General features: G+C 42.7%; 1 protein-coding gene across 1 annotated transcript in view; it reads left to right on the top strand.

Annotated features, from left to right (window-relative positions):
- Nucleotides 1-5,138: 5,138 nt before the first annotated feature.
- UPK3A (uroplakin 3A) overlaps nt 5,139-22,220 on the top strand; it is a 40,877-nt gene continuing 23,795 nt past the window's right edge. The window contains exons 1-2 of the mRNA XM_077469359.1: nt 5,139-5,271; nt 21,346-21,480. Coding sequence (XP_077325485.1) covers nt 5,217-5,271; nt 21,346-21,480 — 190 coding nt within the window. The 5' untranslated portion in view covers nt 5,139-5,216. The remainder of the gene's footprint in view (nt 5,272-21,345; nt 21,481-22,220) is intronic.

The raw sequence follows: 22,220 nt of genomic DNA, 5'->3' as shown, positions 1-22,220 counted from the left end.
CATACATACACACACACACACGTGTTTGAGCTTTGGGGTGCGCACTCTAATACAATAGGCTGTGCACTCCAATTCATACATAGATAAAAAATACTTTTATGGGGGCTGTTTTTACCTGCCAAATAATTTATTATTTCTATCCAGTCCTAAGAGTTACACCAATCTGCCACACAGCACAACCATTTCCAGCAGGGGAGCGAACCTGTTGCAAGTTTACTTATATACTTATAGGTCCGCTTCCAACCTTGTGACTGAACAGTGAAAGAAGTACCACACAAATGATCACGGACATCTCTGTTTCTCTGCTGTCTCCTCCCATCAGCATGCTATTTGTACTGCAGAACAACTGGCTGACTCCTGCAAGAGGCTATCAGGTAAAATATAGGTAATTACACTTGTATTAAAACAATATATTTGTTGATGTATTAATGAATGCAGAGCTTTATTATGGTGTGCCTTTTATATCTTCCTAGAATTTAGTTTTAATGGATGATAATGGATGAAATAACACACTATGATGGGAAAGTCACTAAGGTTTGCACATTCTTAGTTTTTAATGTGTCAATAGCAGTCAATTCTCACTAGCACTGACATATGGAAGAGATGAATAAAATGTTTGTAGGTTTCTGTGTTTGCTGTATGTAGCTTGGTGGTAATCATACAGGTCCCAGATTTTTTACATAGTTCTTGGAACCGGCTTGGTGGGATTCTGCAAATTGAAGCAATGCGAAGAATGTGGTGAGCGAAATGATTTGATCACACATGGAATGTGCTCAAAATTATAATGATATATTTGGACAGAGGTGAGCTCTCAGACCCCCCTTGGCAGGTTCATTAGCTTGTGTTACTGTGTAACACCTCCTCTGTACCCCAAACCAAGTACATGACAAATGACAAACACTTTCTGGTGAGTCAAATGCCTGATCCCCACTGTAAGCTGCAGGCTCCTTTATCGTGTAGTGAAGAAGGGTTCAGTAGATGGGAACACAAAATACGCCAGGGGACATAGACATAAGAGTTTAATGCTGAATCCTTTTCTGGAGGTGGTAGCCCTTGAAGCATAATTAAGGTCCTGATAAGAAAAGTTGCTGTCAGGTGGGCTGTTATTGCTGACCATACATATGTCTCTTCTGCCTAAAGCTGGCCATAGGTGGATCGAATATTCAAGATTTCGATCAATCTATGGCCGTTCCCACTGGAACTGGATTGTTGGTAAATTTTCTATTGATCGGAGTATGCAACCAATCGACTACAGTGCTGATCAGTGTATTCTGTTAGCAGAGTCCCACCATCAGAATACAGTAGCCCAGCGAGGGGGATTCCCCCATCCACCTGAAGTGTGTGTATGGGGGTATCCGTAAATTTTTTTTTAGATCAGGCCACTGGGCTGATTAATGTATGGTCCAGCCTTACCTGCCAGTATTTTCCTTCTGACTGTACACTGAGCCTACACATATCGGCATGCCTTGGGTTCTTGGTCAAAGTAGCATAACAACGCACATGCGCAAGAGTCATGTTATCCCGGGCTGAGAAACAAAGATTGCCAAAGATGATGAATGCTATGAGGACCAGGTGGTGGCTAGACACGATCAAATTGGAGGCTTAAGCAAAATATCATTATTTTCAATAGTGACAGCTCACACTTATACCATGTGTTTGTGGGTGGGTGCAGCGTGGTGCTGCGGCAGTAAACACTCAAAGTCCAGTTTCAGAAAACAGAACTGTATTGAAACTGAAGTTCAGTAATTCACAACAAACCCGGTTTGAAGACAACCCTACCAGGCACACGCACAGAATGTACATAGATGAGTAGTGGCAGTAGGTCCCAGGTGTACCGACAGCGTTCTTCTCGAGGGGCAGAATGTGGCCTTACTGGTCCGGACCCAGGTAGGGAGGCTTCCAGGAAGGATGACATGTCCTTGCAATTTCCCTTCTCATTTGGAACCTCTCCCTGATGCGAAGCACTGTCCCTGTCTGATGGATGACCTGTCCCCACTCTATCCACACATGAAATGCGCACCAACCCCCGAGAGCCAGGGTTTTTAAATAGACTTTGCCTAATCCAAGATGGCCACCAGAATCACATGGGGCGCTTGCATCCATTTGGACAGCTGCTCAAATGACTCAGGAAACCATAGAGGAACCATGTTCCTCTTGACTTCCTCTGCCTTTGTAATGTCGCTGTTAATTTGAGTGCCACTTGCACTTAAAGAAAAGCAGACTTTGAGAAAGTAGACTTCACCTGCCTACAGGTTTCACTTTATCACAATGACTTGCAATGCAGCACAATATGGTTTAATGCACGTTAGAAGGACAGAATTTGAAATGGCAAAAAAAAAAACACCTAAAAAAGCACACTACAATTCATGTTAAAAATCCATCGCAGCACAACAAGTTGTAAAACTACATGCCAACACATGTGCATTATGCATATGTTATGGTGGGAAAGCCCCTAGTTGTACATATTAGGAACAAAGATGCCATGTCCCACTCACAACCTCGGGGTTCTGGGATTGTCCCTGGAGGCATGCATAGGTGACAATTATGTTGAAATAAAACTTCAGCTATGGAAAAAGAGTCAGATTACATTTTGAACAAAGCTGACTGTGTAAATGGATAACCTCACTGTGTTTATTTCTGGGAGCAAAATGTTGTCTAGCAGCAAAAATGCGGTAGTAGAAAAACAGGCTATTAGAGAAGGACCATGGTGGAGATACTGCATAAAGGTAATTCCAGACTGACCACATTCCACTGTCCAACCTGAAACCAACCAATAGATGGGGAGGGGGAGATGGCAGCTGAGATAAGATATGGGTGACAGGGTAAAGCTACCTTCTCATGCAAATTACCCTACAGGGCCTTATGGATGGGGGTCATTGCATTACATAGCCATGAAGTGCCTCAAAACCAGATGAGATGACAACACCCAGCTTTATCTATGGGACCTGTGCATGACTAGCTCTACTAGCAAATAGGACGTTCAGGGTTCAGATACATAACCAAAGCACATATTTACTTCAGTGTGCCAACACATATTATGGCATACATTGACAGCCTATTTGAAATTAATGGGTTGCCAATGCACCTTAGCATGACTTAAAAAAGCACTTGACCCTTTTTTTCTAACACAACACACTACCTTGTGTTGGAGTGCTGTGCAAAGCAGACGCATTGTCCTAGTGCTTTGGGTTTCCATTCAAAATGAATGACAACGCAACACAACACTGCATGTTACACGCGTTGCTGTATTGCATTATCACAACGTGGAAGTTAAAACAATCCTAATAGTTTTAAAAGTGTGCAGCCAAATATTTTTTTCATAGTTTTAAATAGAGTGGGGAAGGGTTAGAAACCCTGCAAAGTTTTTACTGCTATCTGGGACTCCAATAGGCTCCTTCTACACGTAATGGACTCTATGAACAGATCCCCTGCTGATTGGACCCTGAACAGGACAGATGTGACCACCATGCTCATTCAGTTTCTGCTGGGTGGACATGGGAGGCCCCTGTAAGCTCTATGGATGGACTTTGTTGTCCATCTACATCAGGCTACCTCTGATCCAGTCTGCAAAAATGGAAAAGTGTGCAGTCCGTTTCTGTCTTTTTTACAGACCCACAGCTAAGCAGGTAAAAAAATGGATATGAGTCTGTTTACATCCCCCTGTCTATAGAGCTCCATGGACCTTCCAGTCAGATCCGCCTGTAAAACTGATAGAAGGACCTGACTGGAATTCCTGTGTGAAAGGGGCCTGAGATTTCCCCTCACCTTCTGTCCTGTTGACAACGTTTACCAGACAGAGAATGAGGGAAACTCATGGCAGCAAAAGAGGAAATACAAATGAGAATCCGATTGTGTGTGGGCTAATCTGATCATTTTTCACATAAAAAAATCAGATGGACCTAGAAATAGAACATGTTTCAAATCTGTCCGACGGACTCAATACGACGCAGTGATAGCTATTGGCTACTGGCTATTGAACTTCCTTTTTTAGTCCCATCGTACATCATCACATTCAAAACTTTCCGGCAGACTAGGTCCAACGGAGTCCGTTCGTGTGTGGCCAAGTCCGTTCGTTCGGAAGGTCCGTTGGACCTAGTCTGCTGGAAAGTCCAGTCGTGTGTACGCAGCATAAGAGTTTAGCTACCTATTTACCATCTCTAGCCATTTATTTTAGTATCCAAATTAAGTTATTAAAAATCGCTTACGGGGCTTTACCCTATGAACATATTGACAGCAGATATATATGGCCTGGTTGTGCATCCATTTTTCTATCGATGGCACAAACCACATGTAATAGCATCTGCATGTTTTTTCTGACTATTTGCCTAATTTAGTCAACATTTTGTACAGAGTGACCCTGTGTGACTCTAAAGGCTGGTACACCTGTGTCTGCATAAAATCAAAGTAGAAAATTCTGCTTTTGTGGTCAGTGCTACATCATAAATGCTTGCAAATATATGTACATGCTGGTACTGAAACCAGAGTGAGAGGAATGGAAGAATTTTTACAGATGTGAATGTGGATTTGTGTGAACTATGCAATTCGAGGAACTTCCTAAATTTGTATCCAATCAGGCAGGCCCTTACACTATACACTTGGTGAATCTGTTACAGGCAATGTGTGAAATTAGGCATTGCATAGAATGCCCGAGCAATTTATAAAATGCTTTTAGGAAAAGCATGAAATGTCTGAATCTGAAGGAGATTGTACAACCAGATTGTAATGTGTGTGATGAGCTTTATTAGAGAAGCACTTTACCGTCTATTCCATGCAGTTTTTTGTTTTTTTTTATACGCAGCCAGCCAGCAAGACTGCATAGATATTAGTATTTTATTACACCTGCATTCCTGGGCTCCAAATTACCATTTTATATCTCACCAAAAATAATGTAATACTACGTGTGTGTGTATATATATATATATATATATATATATATATATATATATATATATATATATATAAATACAAAAGTATCCTTTCATCCAAACTTTGTGTTTACCACTTCTGTACTCAGTTTTGTATACATATGCACAGCAGAACAGAAACTTCACCACACCTTGCCTGAATAGCCTCCTAGAACTCCTCTAGATGCACTCTGATTGGTAGATGGAAGAGGGTGGAGCCAAGGGTTACACCTGCAGGTAATTTTGTTCTGGACTGGAATTTAGAGTTTCAGTTGTTCTGGATTGTTGTCCTCTCTGTATCTCTCTGCAGTCATGGGGAAAACAATATACTTACTGCTCTTTGTTTGGTTGCTGCAGGATAATCTGGGTGAGTATTTTTTTTTAATAATCTGGGTTGCTTTGTACAGCTAGGTCATGGGATGATGTATTATTACCTAAAAAGTTTAGGCTTGACCTACATGAGCAGATCTCTCATTGAGATCTGCCTCATGCAGAAATTGTGAAGTGAACCGACCTTTAGATCGTGAAATATTTGCCAGTTTTCATATGGGGACCCTCCAGTGGGAAAAAAAAAAAAAAAAAAAAAAAAATATATATATATATATTATTGTGGTGCAGAATACAGAGAACAATTGTACAGTGGTCACAGCCAGATTTTGGAACATTCTCTTGACCATTGCTCCACGTATAGACGTGTGTGGGTTTTTTTTTTTTTTTTTTTTTTTTTTTTTGTGTGTTTCTGACAATTGTGGTCAATTTTAATTCTACACAATTGCACCCTAAGGCTAGGTTCACATATGTGCGAATTGGATGTTTTGAACTGCATCCAATTCGCATGACATATGAACGAACATTGTTTCTATTGTGCCTGTTCACATATATGTCTGGTGAGAATTGAAAAAGAGTCCTGTCAGGCCTGGTTCACACTGTGTGTGGCTCGTAGTAGGGGGTCCGGTGCGTCACTTTTTCAGGTCTGAATTCAGACTTGAAACTGAGCCAGAGAGACGCACAGGACCTTTCTGTGCGCTCCGTGGCCGCCCCAGAGATGTGTGAAGCTGGATTCGCACCTATGCGGGTTTCCCCACATCCAATTTGCATGACAGGAGATTGTGACTGGCTCTCTATGGAGCCGCTTCACATATCTCTTGCGACTGCAGAGCGGCTTATACAGGAATGCTGTGCATCTTTGGCTTTGTTTTCAGGGCCGAATTCAGGTAAAAATTAAGCCCTGATTCGTCAGTGAAACGGAGAACAGGGACGCACCGGACCCCTGCTGCGAGCAGCATCCATCTGAGGTGTGAACCCAGCCTGAACTGGCTCCATTGAGAGCCATACGCTCCTGTCATGTAAATTCGATGCGGAAAAACCCACATCCAATTCTCAGTTTTCGGGTTAGGAGAAAATTCAATGACTTCTATGGGAACACTTTTGTGTGAACGATATAAAATCCTGATCTTGATCAAATACTGACCTGAATCGCTGAACAACTTTGTCAATTAGCTGGGAAAACTAGCTTCAAATCGCACCACGCATGTGTGAACCCAGCCGTAGGCCTCATGCATGCTGGACATTTTTGGATGTTTTTAGAGCAGCTGTTTTTGGCTTCTGATTGACGCCCGTTCCTCCCTCCTCCTCTCTGTACCGATCGGTACAGCGGAGAGGAAAGCGATCGGTGTCAGCAGCGCTGTGGGCTGCATCTGCAGTGCCCACATCGCTGCTCACCGAATTTAACCCCTCCATACCCTGGCAATACTCTGTAATACCAGCCAATACTCTGCAATACCCAGCCATAGACGCCCCCCCCCCACCCTCAGGTGCTTCTACCAACTCGCCAATACGATCAAAGCCAGAATCTTCTCCTTCCCCTTTTTTTTTAAATTTTGTTTTTATTTCAGGCTTCCCAGCCTAGAGGTGAGATGTGGGGTCCTATTTGCCCCCCAGATCTCACTGTAAAGAGGACCTGTCATCCCGTATTCCTATTACAAGGGATTACATTCCTTGTAATAAGAATAAAAGTGATCAAAAATTTCTTTTTGGGGAAAAAAAATGTTAAACTAAAATAAAGTAAAATGAACAATACATTTTTTTTTTTAAAGCGCCCCTGTCCCCATGTGCTCCCATGCAGGAGCGAACGCATATGTAAGCCCCGCCCACATATGAAAACGGTGTTCAAACCACACATGTGAGGTATCACTGCGAGCGTTAGAGCAAGAGCAATAATTCTAGCCCTAGACCTCCTCTGTAACTCAAAACATGTAACCAGTAAAAAATTTTTTTAAAGCGTCGCCTATGGGGATTTTAAGTAACGACGTTTGGCGCCATTCCACGGGCATGTGCAATTTTGAGTGACATGTTCGATATCTATTTACTCAGCATAACTTCATCTTTCACTTTATGCAAAAATTGGGCTAACTTTACTGTGTTTTTTTTTTTTTTAACCACTTTAGCCCCGGACCCTGGTCTTTTTACAATTTCGCACTGCTTTAACTGGTAATTGCGCGGTCATGCAATGTTATACCCAGACGAAATTTGCGTCCTTTTCTTCCCACAAATAGAGCTTTCTTTTGATGGTATTTGATTGCCTCTGCGATTTTTATTTTTTTATTTTTTGTGATATAAATGGAAAAAGACCGAAAATTTTGAGAAAAAAAGATATTTTCTACTTTTTGTTATAAGAAAAATCGAATAAACTCAATTTTAGTCATACATTTAGGACAAAATTTGTTCAGCCACATGTCTTTAGTAGAAAAAAAAATCAATAAGCGTATATTTATTGGTTTGCGCAAAAGTTTTATAGTGTCTACAAACTAGAGTACATTTTGCTTATCTCACTTCTTGAGGTGCTAAAATGGTAAGGCAGTACAACCCCCCCCCCCCACCCAAATGACCCCATTTTGGAAAGTAGACACCCCAAGGAAATTGCTGAGGGGCATGTTGAGCCCATTGAATATTTTTTTTTTTTTTTTTTTTTGTCCCAAGTGATTGAATAATGACAAAAAAAAAAGTTTACAAAAAGTTGTCACTAAATGATATATTGCTCACACATGCCATAGTTATATGTGGAATTGCACCCCAAAATATATTCTGCTGCTTCTCCTGAGTACGGGGATACCACATATGTGGGACTTTTTGGGAGTCTAGCCGCGTACGGCACCCCGAAATCCAATCACTGCCTTCAGGATTTCTAAGGGTGCAAATTTTTGATTTCACTTCTCACTACCTATCACAGTTTCGAAGGCCATAAAATGCCAAAATAACACAACCCCCCCCCCCCCAAATGACCCCATTTTGGAAAGTAGACACGCCAAGCTATTTACTGAGAGGCATGTTGAGTCCATGAAATATTTTATATTTTGCCACAAGTTGCAGGAATATTAAACATTTTTTTTTTTTTTGCACAAAGTTGTCACTAAATGATATATTGCTCACACGTGCTATGGGCATAAGTCAAATTACACCCCAAAATAAATTCTGCTGCTTCTCCCGAGTACGGGGATACCACATGTGGGGGACTTTTTGGGAGCCTAGCCACGTACGGGACCCCGTACCAAGCACTGCCTTCCGGATTTAAATATAAAACGCTACCAAAAAAACCTGTTAGCGATCGCAGGGATCAGGCCTGACTCTGCGATCACTGTAGTTATGTGTTTAGTGTTTTGTAAGTGACAGCGATCGATCGATACTGCACTTGGCTGGGCGGAGGGGCAAAACGTAGGTGCTAGCAGGTATCTGGGCTGATCCCGCTAACAATGCGTTTTTTTTTGGAACCCTAAACTGCTGGGGACGCTACTATAGATCTAATCAGATCAGATACTGATCTGTTCAGATTCTATACCACTACAGGAGGTGTATGCTTTGCGCGTGGGTGTTAGCGGTACTGGAACTAACCTAGCGCTGCCTGGGGCGACGCAGACCCTGACCCTAAAACCTAATTGATATCGCCCGCCGGGTGATCAGGGGGTTAAACCATTATTGGGTAATAAATGGTGGGTGCCCTGATGCTATAAAAAGCAAACTAACTAACCAGAGTCACCCGTAACACTTATACGGTGATCACTGGTGAAAGGGTTAACTAGGGGCAATCAGGGGGTTCAAATTTTTATTAGGTAGTATATGGGGGTCCCTGGCGCTATATAAAAACCTGACGGGGAACCTAAATAACTAACTGGCTAACCAGCGTCACCAGTGACACTTGTACTGTGATCGCTGGTGAAAGGGTTAACTAGGGGCAATCAGGGGGTTAAAACCATTATTGGGTAGTATATGGGGATACCTAGCGCTATAAAAACCTGGCGGTGAACCTAAAAAAATAACTAGCTACTTAGCGGCACCAGTGACACTAATGCAGCGATCAGAAAAACGATCGCTTAGTGACACTGGCAAAAGGGGGTGAAAGGGTTAACTCTAAGGGCAATCAGGGGGTTAAACCTTTATTGGAGGGTGGTAGGGGGCTACCCTGGACCTAACACTAACTGCCAGTTTTTACTTTTACAACTGACACTGAATGCAGTGATCAGTAAATAAATGATCACTGCAATCAGTGACACTGACTGGGAGGGGGAGGGGGGATCGGGGGGGGGGGGTTGTGTGCCTATGAGTGCCTACATGTCAGTGTAGTGTTGGTGCACACTTACTTTTAGTCTTCTCCTCGTAGTCCGGTCAAAAAGAGCACCCCGAGGAGAATGACATCACTTCCTCCCTGCCTGTGTATACAATACACAGTGGGAGGAAGCTTCTCATTCGCCAGTAGCGATCGAGAGGGGATGGCCAGAAACCATCGGCCATCCCCTTACCCGGATCGCTCCTGAAGCGAAACGGACCGCCGCATCCAGCGGGAGGGGGTCCGATCGGACCCCCCCACCCGCTGGAAGGCAAGCACGTACATGTACGTGCTTTTGCCTGTACATGCCATTGTGATGACGTACAATGGCATGTGGCGGTCGTTAAGTGGTTAAGCACAAAACTGTTTTTTCCCCCAAAAAAACGCGTTCGAAAAATTGCTGCACAAATACCGTGTGAGATAAAAATTTGCAACGACCACCATTGTATTCTCTAGGGTCTTTGCTAAAAAAAAATATATAATGTTTTGGGGTTCTATGTAATTTTCTAGCAAATAAATGATGATTTTTTTTACATGTAGGAGAGAAATGTCAGAATTGTCCTGGGTGCTCCAGAACGCCTGATGGCGCTCCCTGCATGTTGGGCCTCTGTATGTAGCCAGGCTGTGTAAAAAAAATCTCACACATGTGGTATGCATATGCTGTGTGTGAGAAATAAACTGGGGGAGGAAAAAAAAATGATTTTGCAAAGAATTGTGGGAAAACATGACAACTTCAAAAAACACATCATCATGCCTCTTACTAAATACCTTGGAATGTCTTCTTTCCAAAAAGGGGTCATTTGGGGGGGTATTTGTAATTTTATGGCATGTTAGGGTCTCAAGAATTGAAATAGGCCGTCAGTACTTCAGGTGTGATCAATTTTCAGATATTGGCACCATAGCTTGTGGACTCTATAACTTTCACAAAGACCAAATAATATCCACCAATTTGTACTTATTTTTACCAAAGATATGTAGTGGTATACATTTTGGCCAAAATTTATGAAGAAAAATTACTAATCTGCTAAATTTTATAACAGAAACAAAGAAAAATTTCATTTTATTTATTTTTTTACAGAATTTGTGGTCTTTTTTTCTTTTATAGCACAAAAAATAAAAAACTGAGAGGTGATTAAATACCACCAAAAGAAAGCTCTATTTGTGTGGAAAAAAAGGACAAAAATTTCATATGGGTACAGTGTTGCATGACTGAGTAATTGTCATTCAAAATGTGAGAGCACCAAAAGCTGAAAATTGGTCTTGTTATTAAGGGTGTTTAAAGAGGAAGTAAACCCTGATGGGTTTACTTCCTCTTTTTTTCCCTGCAAAGGTAAAGCATAATGGACTACTATGCATCGCATAGTAGCTCATTATGTGTCACTTACCTGACACAGGAGCCAGCGAAGTCGCCGCTGATCCCTGTAGTCCGCCGCGTCCATCTTGCTGGTGGCGTCTCGCAGCTCCGACCAATGACAGCGGCGAAGCCGCGATGACGTCACTCCCGCGCATGCGCACGGGAGTCGCGCCTCGCAGCTCCGCCGCTGTCATACGGCGAGGCCGCGATGACGTCACTCCCGCGCATGCGCACGGGAGTCGACAAATTTGGCAAATCCATTCTTGGACTTGCCGCATTTAGTGCGCATGCGCGCCGCTGTCTACGGCGCATGCGCCGTAGACAGCGGTGCCCATTTTCGGGCAAATATCTCCTAAACCATATAGGTTTAGGAGATATTACTTGGACCTACAGGTAAGCCTTAATCTAGGCTTACCTGTAGGTCAAAGTTGTTTGGAAGGGTTTACTTCCATTTTAAGTGCCCAGTGGTTAAACTCTCCATTATGTTATCCTATGTTTCCATGCACACGTAGGCTGTTATCAGCAGTTTTTGGGTGGAGCGTTTTGTTAAAAAAAAAAATAGTGGGTTCTGAGAGGGGTTTTTAGCTGCAAAATTGCGCTAAAGTAAAAAAGCGTTAATAAATGCTGTTGAAAAACCCACTGCAAAGCTACTGGTGGTTTTAAAACGTTATTTTAACGTCCAGTGTGCATGAGGCCTTAAAGTGGAAGTAAAACCATTTCATTTCCAGCATGTGCCAGAAATGTAACGCAACCAATGGCTGGTGTCATAACTGATCACATGGGCAGCATCATGGCAGTTGTAGATTAAACAGAGGCAAAGATGGCAGCTTCCTTGGCTGAAAACAATAGAGGGGGCAGGGGAGGTTAATTGCGCTTTCATTTCCAAGGACTGTTGGGAGGTGTGTGTGTTTTTATTTTTTATTTTTTTCCTTTCTTGGCATGTTGGCCCAGTGTAGACCAATATAAATCTGCATGTGCAATACCTTGCAGATCCCACTGGAACTTGAAAATCCCTGTAGTATGCACTGCTACAACAGTGGTTGCTGCAGGATGGCTCAGTGGCTGCCAACTACAGTGATTTTTCAGCTTTCAGAGAGATCGTCCAGGTATTGCACATACATGAGCACATTGATCTAGACAAGGGAACAAAAAGGAAGCGCCACCTAAGTGCAATAAATGCACTTACAGGAAGGTGAATAAAATCAGGCTCATCTGTGCTGTGGGCACAAGGTGCAGTCCAGTGGCTGGTCCATCCTAATCCACAGGGAGATGGTTGTGGGAGAGGAGATGTGCAGTCTTTTCCTGTGGCCACCAGGAAGACAGCCAGGTCTGATGTGGAACGCAGGCAATGACGTCACAGGAAGCAACAAGGGAGAAAGTTCTGGAGAGAACAAACAGACACATATATGGGTTGAATTTCAAAACAATTTTTTTCCTTTGGAAATCTTATCTAAGAATTTTCGTTTGTATTTCGCACCATTTGTGGGTTGCAGCAACAGCTGATTTTCCGTGCGGGCATCGAATTTAAGTAATCGGACATGTTGGAAATCTTTTTTGAAAAATTAACAATTTTCTAATGATGGGAGAATAGTGTGAGAAATGTAGTCAAAAAAGAAATGCACATATGCAAGAAAAGAGAATTCCTGGAAAGAAAGAAGATTCCCAGCCATGAAAATTATTCTTTGTGGTGAAATTGAAGGCTTAGTTGGTCGAATTTTATGTGATACCATCGGTATGTACCATGTATGGCCAGCCTAACGGCATTATCTCTGTTGTGAAATCCTCCCAATGAGCTGCAGTGTCTGGGAGGGGGAGCATGTAAGAAGCAAAAGAAGGGTTTAGCTCAGTTGTGTAAGGTAAAGGAAGTTTTATTTTATGAGGTTTGTTGACATACATAGTAACTGTTTTTTTTATTTTTTTTTTTTACATGTTTAGCTTGTCATATAGGAGCTTTTAGTTGTGGTATAATACAATTTTTTTCACAGCACAATAATAGTATATTTTGACAAGGAATGGTGCTGCATCCAAGAGTCAGAGCTGGTGGCTGAGATGGTGGAGAAATGGTTTAAATTTATTTTATTCAGTTAGTATAGGTGCCTGAATCCTGACTTCATATTATTTGGCAATAGAATTGGGAGAACGATTCGGCCCAAGCATTGGCTGTTTGCTCGTTTGGCAAGCATCCAAATTGTCAGGGCATTCAACTGTTTGTTTGGCCCCATCGAAGGACCACAATGCACTGTGCCGCCTAACAGTGCATTGGAAGCCCTGATTAGCTGAAGCAATAAAAACTTTGCGCACATGTCGGAGCCATGATTGGCACTGTCATGACGACTCTATCCAATCATGGCTCATTGCTCTTAGTCCCACACTATAAAACTGTTCTTTCAAAAGTGGCCATTTGCAGTGTGATCTTGGCGTGGAGAGATTAGAACAAGGCTCTGTTCAGTGCTACTAGTGAGTTGGTGTGCTATAGTGATTCCTTTGTCAGTGTAGAGTATCATTTTAGTGTGTATCTAGTGATAGTTTAGTGTGTGTTGTGTAGCCATTCATTTTTACTTTAGCGTCATTTAATTTTTGTCAGGGTAGGTTTACTGCAGTACATTTCAGTGCGTTATTGTACATTTACCGCAGCATATTAAAGTGCATCAGTGGAGTGTCTGTCTGTGTAATGAATACTCAAGTTAAAGGTCAGTGTTTGTTTTTTTTTTTTTCCCAAAATAACAAACAAGTTATTCTTACCTGCTCTGTGCAAGGGGCTTTGCACAGAGCGCCCCCAATCCTCCTTTTCTGGGGTCCCATGGTGTTGCTCCTGGCTCCTCCTCCAAGTGCCCCCATGGAGAGCTGCTTTCCATGGGGGCACTCGTGCAGGCGCGCTCCTGAGTCCTGCTGCGTCTATTGACACAGACAGCAGGACTCTGCCCCGGCTCCCATGTCACTGGATTTGATTGATGGCAGCAGGAGCCAATGTCTCCTGCTGCTATCAATCTATCCAATGTGGACCCGAGACAGCGGCTGGAACGATCTGGCTCAGGTAAGAAGAAGGAAAAAAAAAAGGGGGGGGGGCAGCTGCAGTACAGAAGGTTTTTACCTTCTGTATTGCATTAAAGCGGTTCTTCACCCTAAAGGGGAAGTTCCGCTAATCTTATCCCTCCCCCCCCTCCGGTGCCACAATCGGCACCTTTCAGGGGGGAGGGGGGTGCAGTTACCTGGATAATCCAGGTAACTGCACCCACTTCCGGCCAGACCGCCGCAGACCCCCGCAGACGCTCCGCCCCCCCCCCCCGTTGTGTTCTGGGAAACACACAGTTCCCAGAGACACAGCGGGGGACCATAAGAGACGCGCAGCGCGACTCGCGCATGCGCAGTAGGGAACCGGGCAGTGAAGCCGTCATGATTCACTTCCCGATTCCCTGACAGAGGATGGCGGCGGTGGCAGCAGCGAGACGAGCGATCGCTCGTCATCTGCCGCCGACATCGCTGGAACCTGGGACAGGTAAGTGTGATTTTATTAAAAGTCAGCAGCTGCAATATTAGTAGCTGCTGGCTTTTAATATTTTTTTTTTAGGTGCAGCTCCTCTTTAAGGTGAAAAAGTGTGAACTCCAACAAGGAGAGGTGTTCCCATGGCACTGTGAGAGGGCCAGCAGTGTCCACAGGAATAGATGGACGTGGTCTGTTCTCAGGCAGGGCATCATTTCCTCTGTTTAGCGATTTGTTGTCCAAGCTATCCAGCCACAGCATGCAGAGGTGGTGGTAGACTGGCTTAATAAACCATCCTCCATCACCCAAGCAGAGACTAGTGCGCAGTCCATCGCAGCTGGCTTATTTTGCCTCCTTGTCCATGGCTATTCCTGCCATAGCCCCAGCATCACTCCTGAAGAAGTCAGCTGAGTTATTTGAACAGTGTAAGGCCCCTTTCACACGGGACAGATCAGTGATGATCCGCTTGCTCAGCGGGGATCGCTCCGTTGTCCCCGCTGAGCTGGCGGATAACAGGGCGGTCCCGGCACACTGTGCAGGGACCACCCTGTCAGCTCTCCGCTCTCCTCTATGGGGGATCGGATGAGCATGGACCATCTGTCCGTTATCGATATCATTCGCAGACACCTGCTATCCCATAGGAATGCATGTAAGTCCGTATTTCATCCGCAAATGGATGGATGAAATACGGACATAATGTCCGCATGTGTGAAAGGGGCCTTTGCCACTTGCTTCTTGACGATGCACAGCCTTTACTCAACAGTGCGTCTGGAGGGTTAAAGTGTGAAGGCACCACCAACACCCAAAGCCTAATTTTTCTGCACCTGTTAGTTCTAGCCAATGTCTCTCAGACACAAATTTATTCAAAAAATTCTCTAACATTGTTCCACATGCACTAAATTGTGGCCTCATCATAGACTGGTTTCCCAAGCCATTGCTTACAAAATAAAGAGAGCTTGCAGGGAAACCTGTTTTTTTTATTTTATCATATGCACAATTGCTTGCATATAACACTTTAAAATGGACATTATTTAAATTTTTTTTTTTTTTCCAGTTCAGGTGCCATAGACTTCAATGGGGTTCGTTCTTCGGTTCCAAATCTTTGCAATGTTTGAAAGTTCTGCCGTGAACCAAACGGGGTAATTCTGCCCATCTCTATTTGCCAATAATGCAGTCCTTAGAGTAGAATAGGGAGAGTCGATACTATGGCAACTTCACATTTCTGTCAATCCAAGGCATGTGCAGCAGTCCTTTTTTGCTGAAAAGGGAATTTTAATGGCATTACCATTACACAACTGTGAGATGATGATTTTTCTACCCACTTTGCATCAGTGTAAACGAGGCCTTAAAACTGAATTCCGCTAATTTGTAAAAAAAATTAAGGCACACTGAGTTAATTCTAAGGAGCTGCATGACCTCCCCTGGGCTTATCTGTACTACTTACATAAGCCTTTTTCGGGGCGTGCATTAAAAAAAAAAAAAAAAAAAATTGCTGTATTTCCAGGAGCCCAACTGATGCTTCAGGTCTAAGCTTTTTCAACATTAGTTAGTGCAGCAACTATGCCTGCCCCTTACCTCCTCCTGCCCAATCACAGAAGCCTTTTGAATGATGTGAACTCTTTCAAAAAATACAAAGGCTTATGTGAATGGGCAGCAGAGAGAAGCAGGCATAGTTCTGTGTGCTTTGCTTTCCTCTCACAGCCCCGAGTGTTAGTGCAGAGCCATAAACTTGCTAGACCTAAATAACAGAGATAAGATCAGGAGATGTCATGCTCTGACTTGGACTTAACTCGTAGTGTGCGTGCGCTTTTTACAAAGTGGCTGAATTTCTTTAAGCTGACCGTACCGTTAGAATTTTCTTTAGCTCTGCCAACTACTATGTATTCTAATCCTCTCTCTACATGCAGAACTAGGCCTTGGCAAACAGAGGAGACCAGAAGTCTCAAGAGACGTAGTTAGGCTCTTGAGCAAGGGTGGTGCAAAACGAAATCTCTGCAAGTCTTCACCCTCTACAAATCTGTCTTCCTTAAATACAACTCCTGCCTTCATACTGCTAAACAAACCTATTACACCACTCATAAAACCCTCTCCTCCAATCCTGGTCAACTCTTTTCTACCCTTAACTCATTACTTCATCCACTGCCCCCATCCACCAACTTAATTACTGCCCTGGAGATTGCCGGTCATTTCAAAAACAAGATCGACACAATTCATGATGAGATATCCAGTGTAAAGCTTTCTCCTCCAACTAACATACCAGGTCCAACGCTGTACTCAATACTTTCCTCCTTCGACCCTGTTACCACTGAGAAAGTTGCCAAACTACTTTTGAAAGCCCACTTTGCCACCTGTTCCCTGGACCCTGTCCTCTCACAATTACTTGGACCACCTTCCTGCTCTTTTCTAAACTCTCTAACCTACAGCTTCAACACCTTCCCCTCCCCGCTCAAATGTGCACTGGTTACCCCCCATAATTTAAAATACAAAAAAAAAAAAACCCTCTGGACTTTTTTTTTTTTTTTTAAATAACCAACATATCCTATTTGCCTCCACTGTGCAGTTCATTTTGCACAGAGTGGCCTCGATCCTTGTCTTCTGGGGTTCCCCAACGACGCTCACAGCATAAGATGCATCAAGATGAAAAACAAGGGTTTACAACTCTTAAGACTCATCTTCCTGCTCCTATTTGCCTCCAAGCTCCTTGTCCACAACTGTATGAGTTGCTACCTCACTGACAACAACCTTCTCAATCCTCTAGAGTTTGGCTCACAACATTCCACTGAACCTGCCCTACTAAAACTCACTAAATGCTAAAACCAATGGCCATTACTCCATACTCATAATCTTAAACTGGATACACACTATACAACCTTTGTTCGATTTCCTTTAGATTTACCTTCAACTATGTAGTGTAAGGGCCTGCCTAATTGCATACAAATTTAAAGGGTTTAGGTTTGACCTCATTTATATGGCTTTGATAAATCTAAAGGAAAATATTTAATGAAAATTGCATAGTATGTTGCCAGCTTTAGACCTTTCTGCTGCCTGACTTTGACACAGTCAACAACCTGCTCCTCCTCAAACTCCGCTCCCTTTGCCTCCATGACTCTGTTCCTTTTCTGGTTCTCCTGCTACCTATCTGAGTGCACTTTCAGTATCGTGTATAACACTATCTCCTCTGCTCCTCTTTCTGTTGAAGTACTTAAAATGATCTGTCGCTGGGCCCCTCCTCTTCTCTCTACATCTTTCCTGGGACAGTTAATAACTTCACATGGCTTCCAATACCACCTATATGCCAATGATGGATCCTTTTTTTTTTTTTTTTTTTTTTTTTTCTCTATTCTCCAGCTCACCCCCTCGGTCTACTCGCATATTACAAATTTACTGAGTGACACTCTTTCCTCAAACTCACTCTTTCTAAAACTGAGATGTAATAAATTGGTCCCTCTGCACATGGCAGGGTGTAATCCTAGACTTTGACCTCTCCTTTGGGCTGTGGGGCCCAATCGGTGGCTAAATCTTGCCACCCAAACCTCTGCAATATTTCCGGAATCTGCCCCTTCCTGAATAACCACACTACAACTAACAACTTATTCACTCCTTGGTTATATCCAGCCTTGACTTCTGCTATTCCCTCCTCACTGGCCTAGTTTTACAGTCTATTCCCCTTTTTTGTGTATTATGAATGCTGCTCATAGATTTATACACCTTACTAATTAATCTGTGACTGCTTCCCCTCTCTGCCCTTCATGGGCTAACACTAGCCCAAGGTATAAAATTCAAAATGCTAACCACAAAGCCATCCATAATACTGCCCCTAGCTACATCACCAACCTCATTTGCAGCTACTGCCCAAATTGGCATCTTCACTCTTCCCAAGATCTTCTGCTCACTAGCTCCCTTGTTACCACCTCCTAATGAATTCCAGGACTTTTCCCAAACCTCTCCTATCCTCTGGAACTCCCTATTCCAGTATATCTGGTCAGCCCCTACTCTGTCCACCAGTTGGTGATCTTTGAAAACTAATTTATTCAGGGAAGCCTACCCCACCACAACCTAAAAAAACTATACTTCAGTCACCTCCATTAGAACACCCCCTGCAGCTATTGCCTTTTTTATACCACTTCCTTTTTAAATTGTAAGATCCATGAGCAGGGCTCTCCTATTCCTTCTGTATTGAACTGTGTTGTAATTGTACTGCCCCCTTTATATTGTAAAATGCTGCACAAACTGTTGGTGCTATATAAATCCTGTATAATAATAAAAATGGACTACGTATAGAATTGCATGACATGGATTTAGTAACTATAATGGAGATTGTAATGTGTGTAGCCAGCCTAAAAATAATTTGATAATTAGAAAGTGATGATGCTTCTTTTTCTTAGTTGACAGGCCAGGAGTGAGTGAGCTATATGTGGTTCTAATCCTTAAAAAGGTTTGTTTACCTTTTTTTTTTTTTTTTTTTTTTTTTTTTTTTTTTTTGTGTGTGTGTTGGGGGTTCCCCCCCATTAAGGTAAAACACAAATCCCACTACTTGTTCTAGCTCCCATTCCTTAACATTTACCTGCCTCCTCTCGCCAATCCAGTGCTGTCCCAGCTGCAGCATCACTCTCCTCTACCAGGTCTCACAGGAGACACTGAGGGCAGTGGGACGCATTGGCTCCTGCTGCTTTTAGTCAAACTTCTGTGAGGAGGGAGTGGGTGTGTGGCTTACCGGTGCTGTTTGTCTATGGATACACACAACCAGGCCTTGGAGCAAGCTTGCCTGCCTGCACAGGTGCCCTCAGCACATGGCTTGCTAAGGGGTCATTTGGAAGAAGAAGCAATGGACCGCACAGGTGGGGGACAGAAGAGGAGGTAAGGAACTGCTCGGTGCAGTATCGTTGCACAGAGCCGGTAAGTATTAATTAGAAAATGTGCCTTTAATATCACTTTAACAGCAGTGGAGAAAAGAGGTTACTAACCTGACTAAGTCGAATGTTTAAGTAAGTTTGGGAGCATTATAAAAAACAAGTGAGGAAGCCTTGCATTGCTCAGCAAGACTTTTCTTGAACTTTTCCCATTTTATAGCAATGCAGCTCTTCATAGGAGGCTTGCAGCTTATTCCATGGTGGTTTGTAAACAATTTACAAGTTCCAAAATGTCAAGTTTTTTATTTACATAAGAGACATTAAATCACACTTTAGGATTATTACTCGGTGTGTGGCGTGGGTTTTTTTTTTTTTTATTATAAATTTATATATATATATATATATATATATATATATATATATATATATATATATATATATATATATATATATATATATATATATATATATATATATATATATATATATATATATATATCTATCTCTATCCTCAAAACCACCCATCTTCTTGTCTTTAGCCTGAACATCAAGTAAACAATTATAGAACACAAATGGGAGTTCTTTTGCCTACCAAAAGAATTACAGTCCTGTTCAACCAGTCTTGATATTAATACATATTTTTGGGGGTTTGGTGGTTATTATTATGCACGATTTAGCGAGTTCCAACAGTTTGCACTAATATACCAACAAAGGGAGACAGTACGGTTACGCAACAGTTTTGCTTGTGAGAGCTTGCAACTCAATGAAATCCATCATTGCAAGTGCCACAAGGCTCACATAGACTCTGCAGATTGGATGCTGAAGAAGCAGCTGATTGATGGGTCATCACTCTGCTCTCCCCCTCTAGTTTAGTATGTTTACAATTGGGATATGATTGCAGCATGTTACTGTAGATTACAGGCTAGATAAGGTACTTCTAGTAAGTTTGTCTTTTCTTCCTCCTTTTTATTGTAGCACTGACCCCCGAAGGAGCGGCTTGTTTTGCTGGGCTTACCGCTTACCTTCTCTACCCCATTGTTCTTGTCTAGGGGTTCCTGAGGTTGATGGGTGCAATAACCGCAGAGACCGACGCCTGAATCCCTCCCGAGGAATTTTTATTTGCATAAAACTTTGAACAAAACGCAGTCTCTCAGTTGGGAATAGATGGTATGGGTAGGAAAGTTCAGGTACTTGTTTGAAAACTGCTGACACTTGAAGATGTCTCTATCTAGATGATCCAGGGAATGGCCACTCGCAACTGGATACTTCAGCTGTCGGATAAATCCTCGTTTATGGATTTAGCAGCCGAAAAGTGATTCAAACTTAGCAAAGTCTCTGCCACAGACTTGATTGTAAAACTTTTTAGATGAATACAGTCTCACAGGAACTTAGTTGTAACCGAAGGGTGAAATTAGGAACTTTCAGCCGGTCTAGCGATACCGTAAGAATGCGGATTTACTTTGTGGCCTTTCAGCTCAGCTTCCAGGCTCTTACCGAGCAGCCAGCCTTGTGCATGGCCCTCTTCTGAAGAGTCCTCCCCCTGGTTGCGTTTTGAGTTGCTGGGCCTCACCGGACCACCTTGAAATCCTTCCTGTTACTGCTCCTAGGACTAGCCGGTCTTGAGAATCGGAAACAAATGGATCTGCACCCCAGGCCATGAGGGCCTCTGGGGGCTGGTCAGGAGGACCAGGACCATGGAGTCAGAACATACTTCTGGACCGGAACTCAGAACCACGTGACCTCAGCACTTTAAGTATCCTCTCCCGGAATACACAGCGAGACAACGCACCCACTGATTGGCTCAGAGAGAGAGAGAGATTGGTACCAAATGCGTCCAACCAGACTGTGTTCCAATGCCTGTCAGAGATGATACATGCACCTATGACCAGGCAGAACACAGTACAGTCCAGCCAAACTGATGCCAGAATCATAATTTACATAATTTAACCCTAAAACCCAGCTATAATCTTAGAAATAACGAAATTTACAAAACACAGCGTGTACTGTTCAGGAGTACCGGCGCTACATTATAAATGTTTTATACAAGTTATTTTTAAAAAATGCATGGGCTTTCTTATTTTGCCATGCAATGTGCTTAAGTATTCTTTGCATATATGTAGCTTTCTTCAATTGCTTTCATTCTTTCTGTTCTTCAGCTGTAGCTGTGGTGCCACTATTGGCAAATGGTAAAATCTTCCCGTTTAACCCAACCCAGACTACCATTGCTTTGGAAAAGCCCTACTGCTACAGACAGACTACAGAAACCGTATATCTGTATGTGGTCCGGAATGGTAAGTACTGCTTAACTACTAGATGAAAATGTTGAAATTGGCACATTGTATTTCACGTATACATTTATATTCTGCAGGATTTCATGATCTGTCAATAGTTAATTACAAAATGTACAAAAAAATTTGCATGTAAAGGAAGTCATTTTTTTTGCAGAGATTTTCTATAACCTTCCTATATAGTCTTTTAGGTAGATGCACTATAGAGTATCACTTGAGTGACAGTGCTAGGGTTGCTGACTGTAACGGAGCGTCCCCCACATTGCGCTTGAGTGCTTCCGTCAGTATACTGCTTCCTAAGTCCTGGAACACGAGTCCAATGGATCTGGCTATAGGAACCCCCAAGAACCAGACCATACCAGTCTTGGAGTAAATCAGGAATAGCCTTTTATTTGAGATCTCACACAAATGTATACAGCAGGATGACTAAAACCTAACCTAATTAACATGAGCTAATTATCGAATCATTGACCCAGACTAGTTGATTGAGAGGTGACTTTTCGGGATAAGAGTTTACGTCTCCTAGCTCACTGACTATTCAATACACATTGCCATAAACATCAACGCAAGGTTAATTAGCACAAACGTGTGGAATACTCTTAGAAGCTGTGGTAAGCCAGAGTAGACTAATTTACATTATAGAGGATAACAGACAGGTGAGTGGAGTTGATGACATTAGCATCTAACAGTATGAGTGCCAACAGTATGAATCGGTCACTATTCTAATATGGCAAATAAAGGGT

The sequence above is a fragment of the Lithobates pipiens genome, unplaced genomic scaffold, assembly GCF_037356315.1.
Source record: "Lithobates pipiens isolate NorthernLeopardFrog02 unplaced genomic scaffold, aLitPip1_a1.2 Scaffold_8, whole genome shotgun sequence".
NCBI classification, from domain to species: Eukaryota; Metazoa; Chordata; class Amphibia; order Anura; family Ranidae; genus Lithobates; species Lithobates pipiens.
The sequence above is the reverse complement of the archived record's forward strand: the minus strand, read 5'-3'. Positions and strand labels throughout refer to the sequence as shown.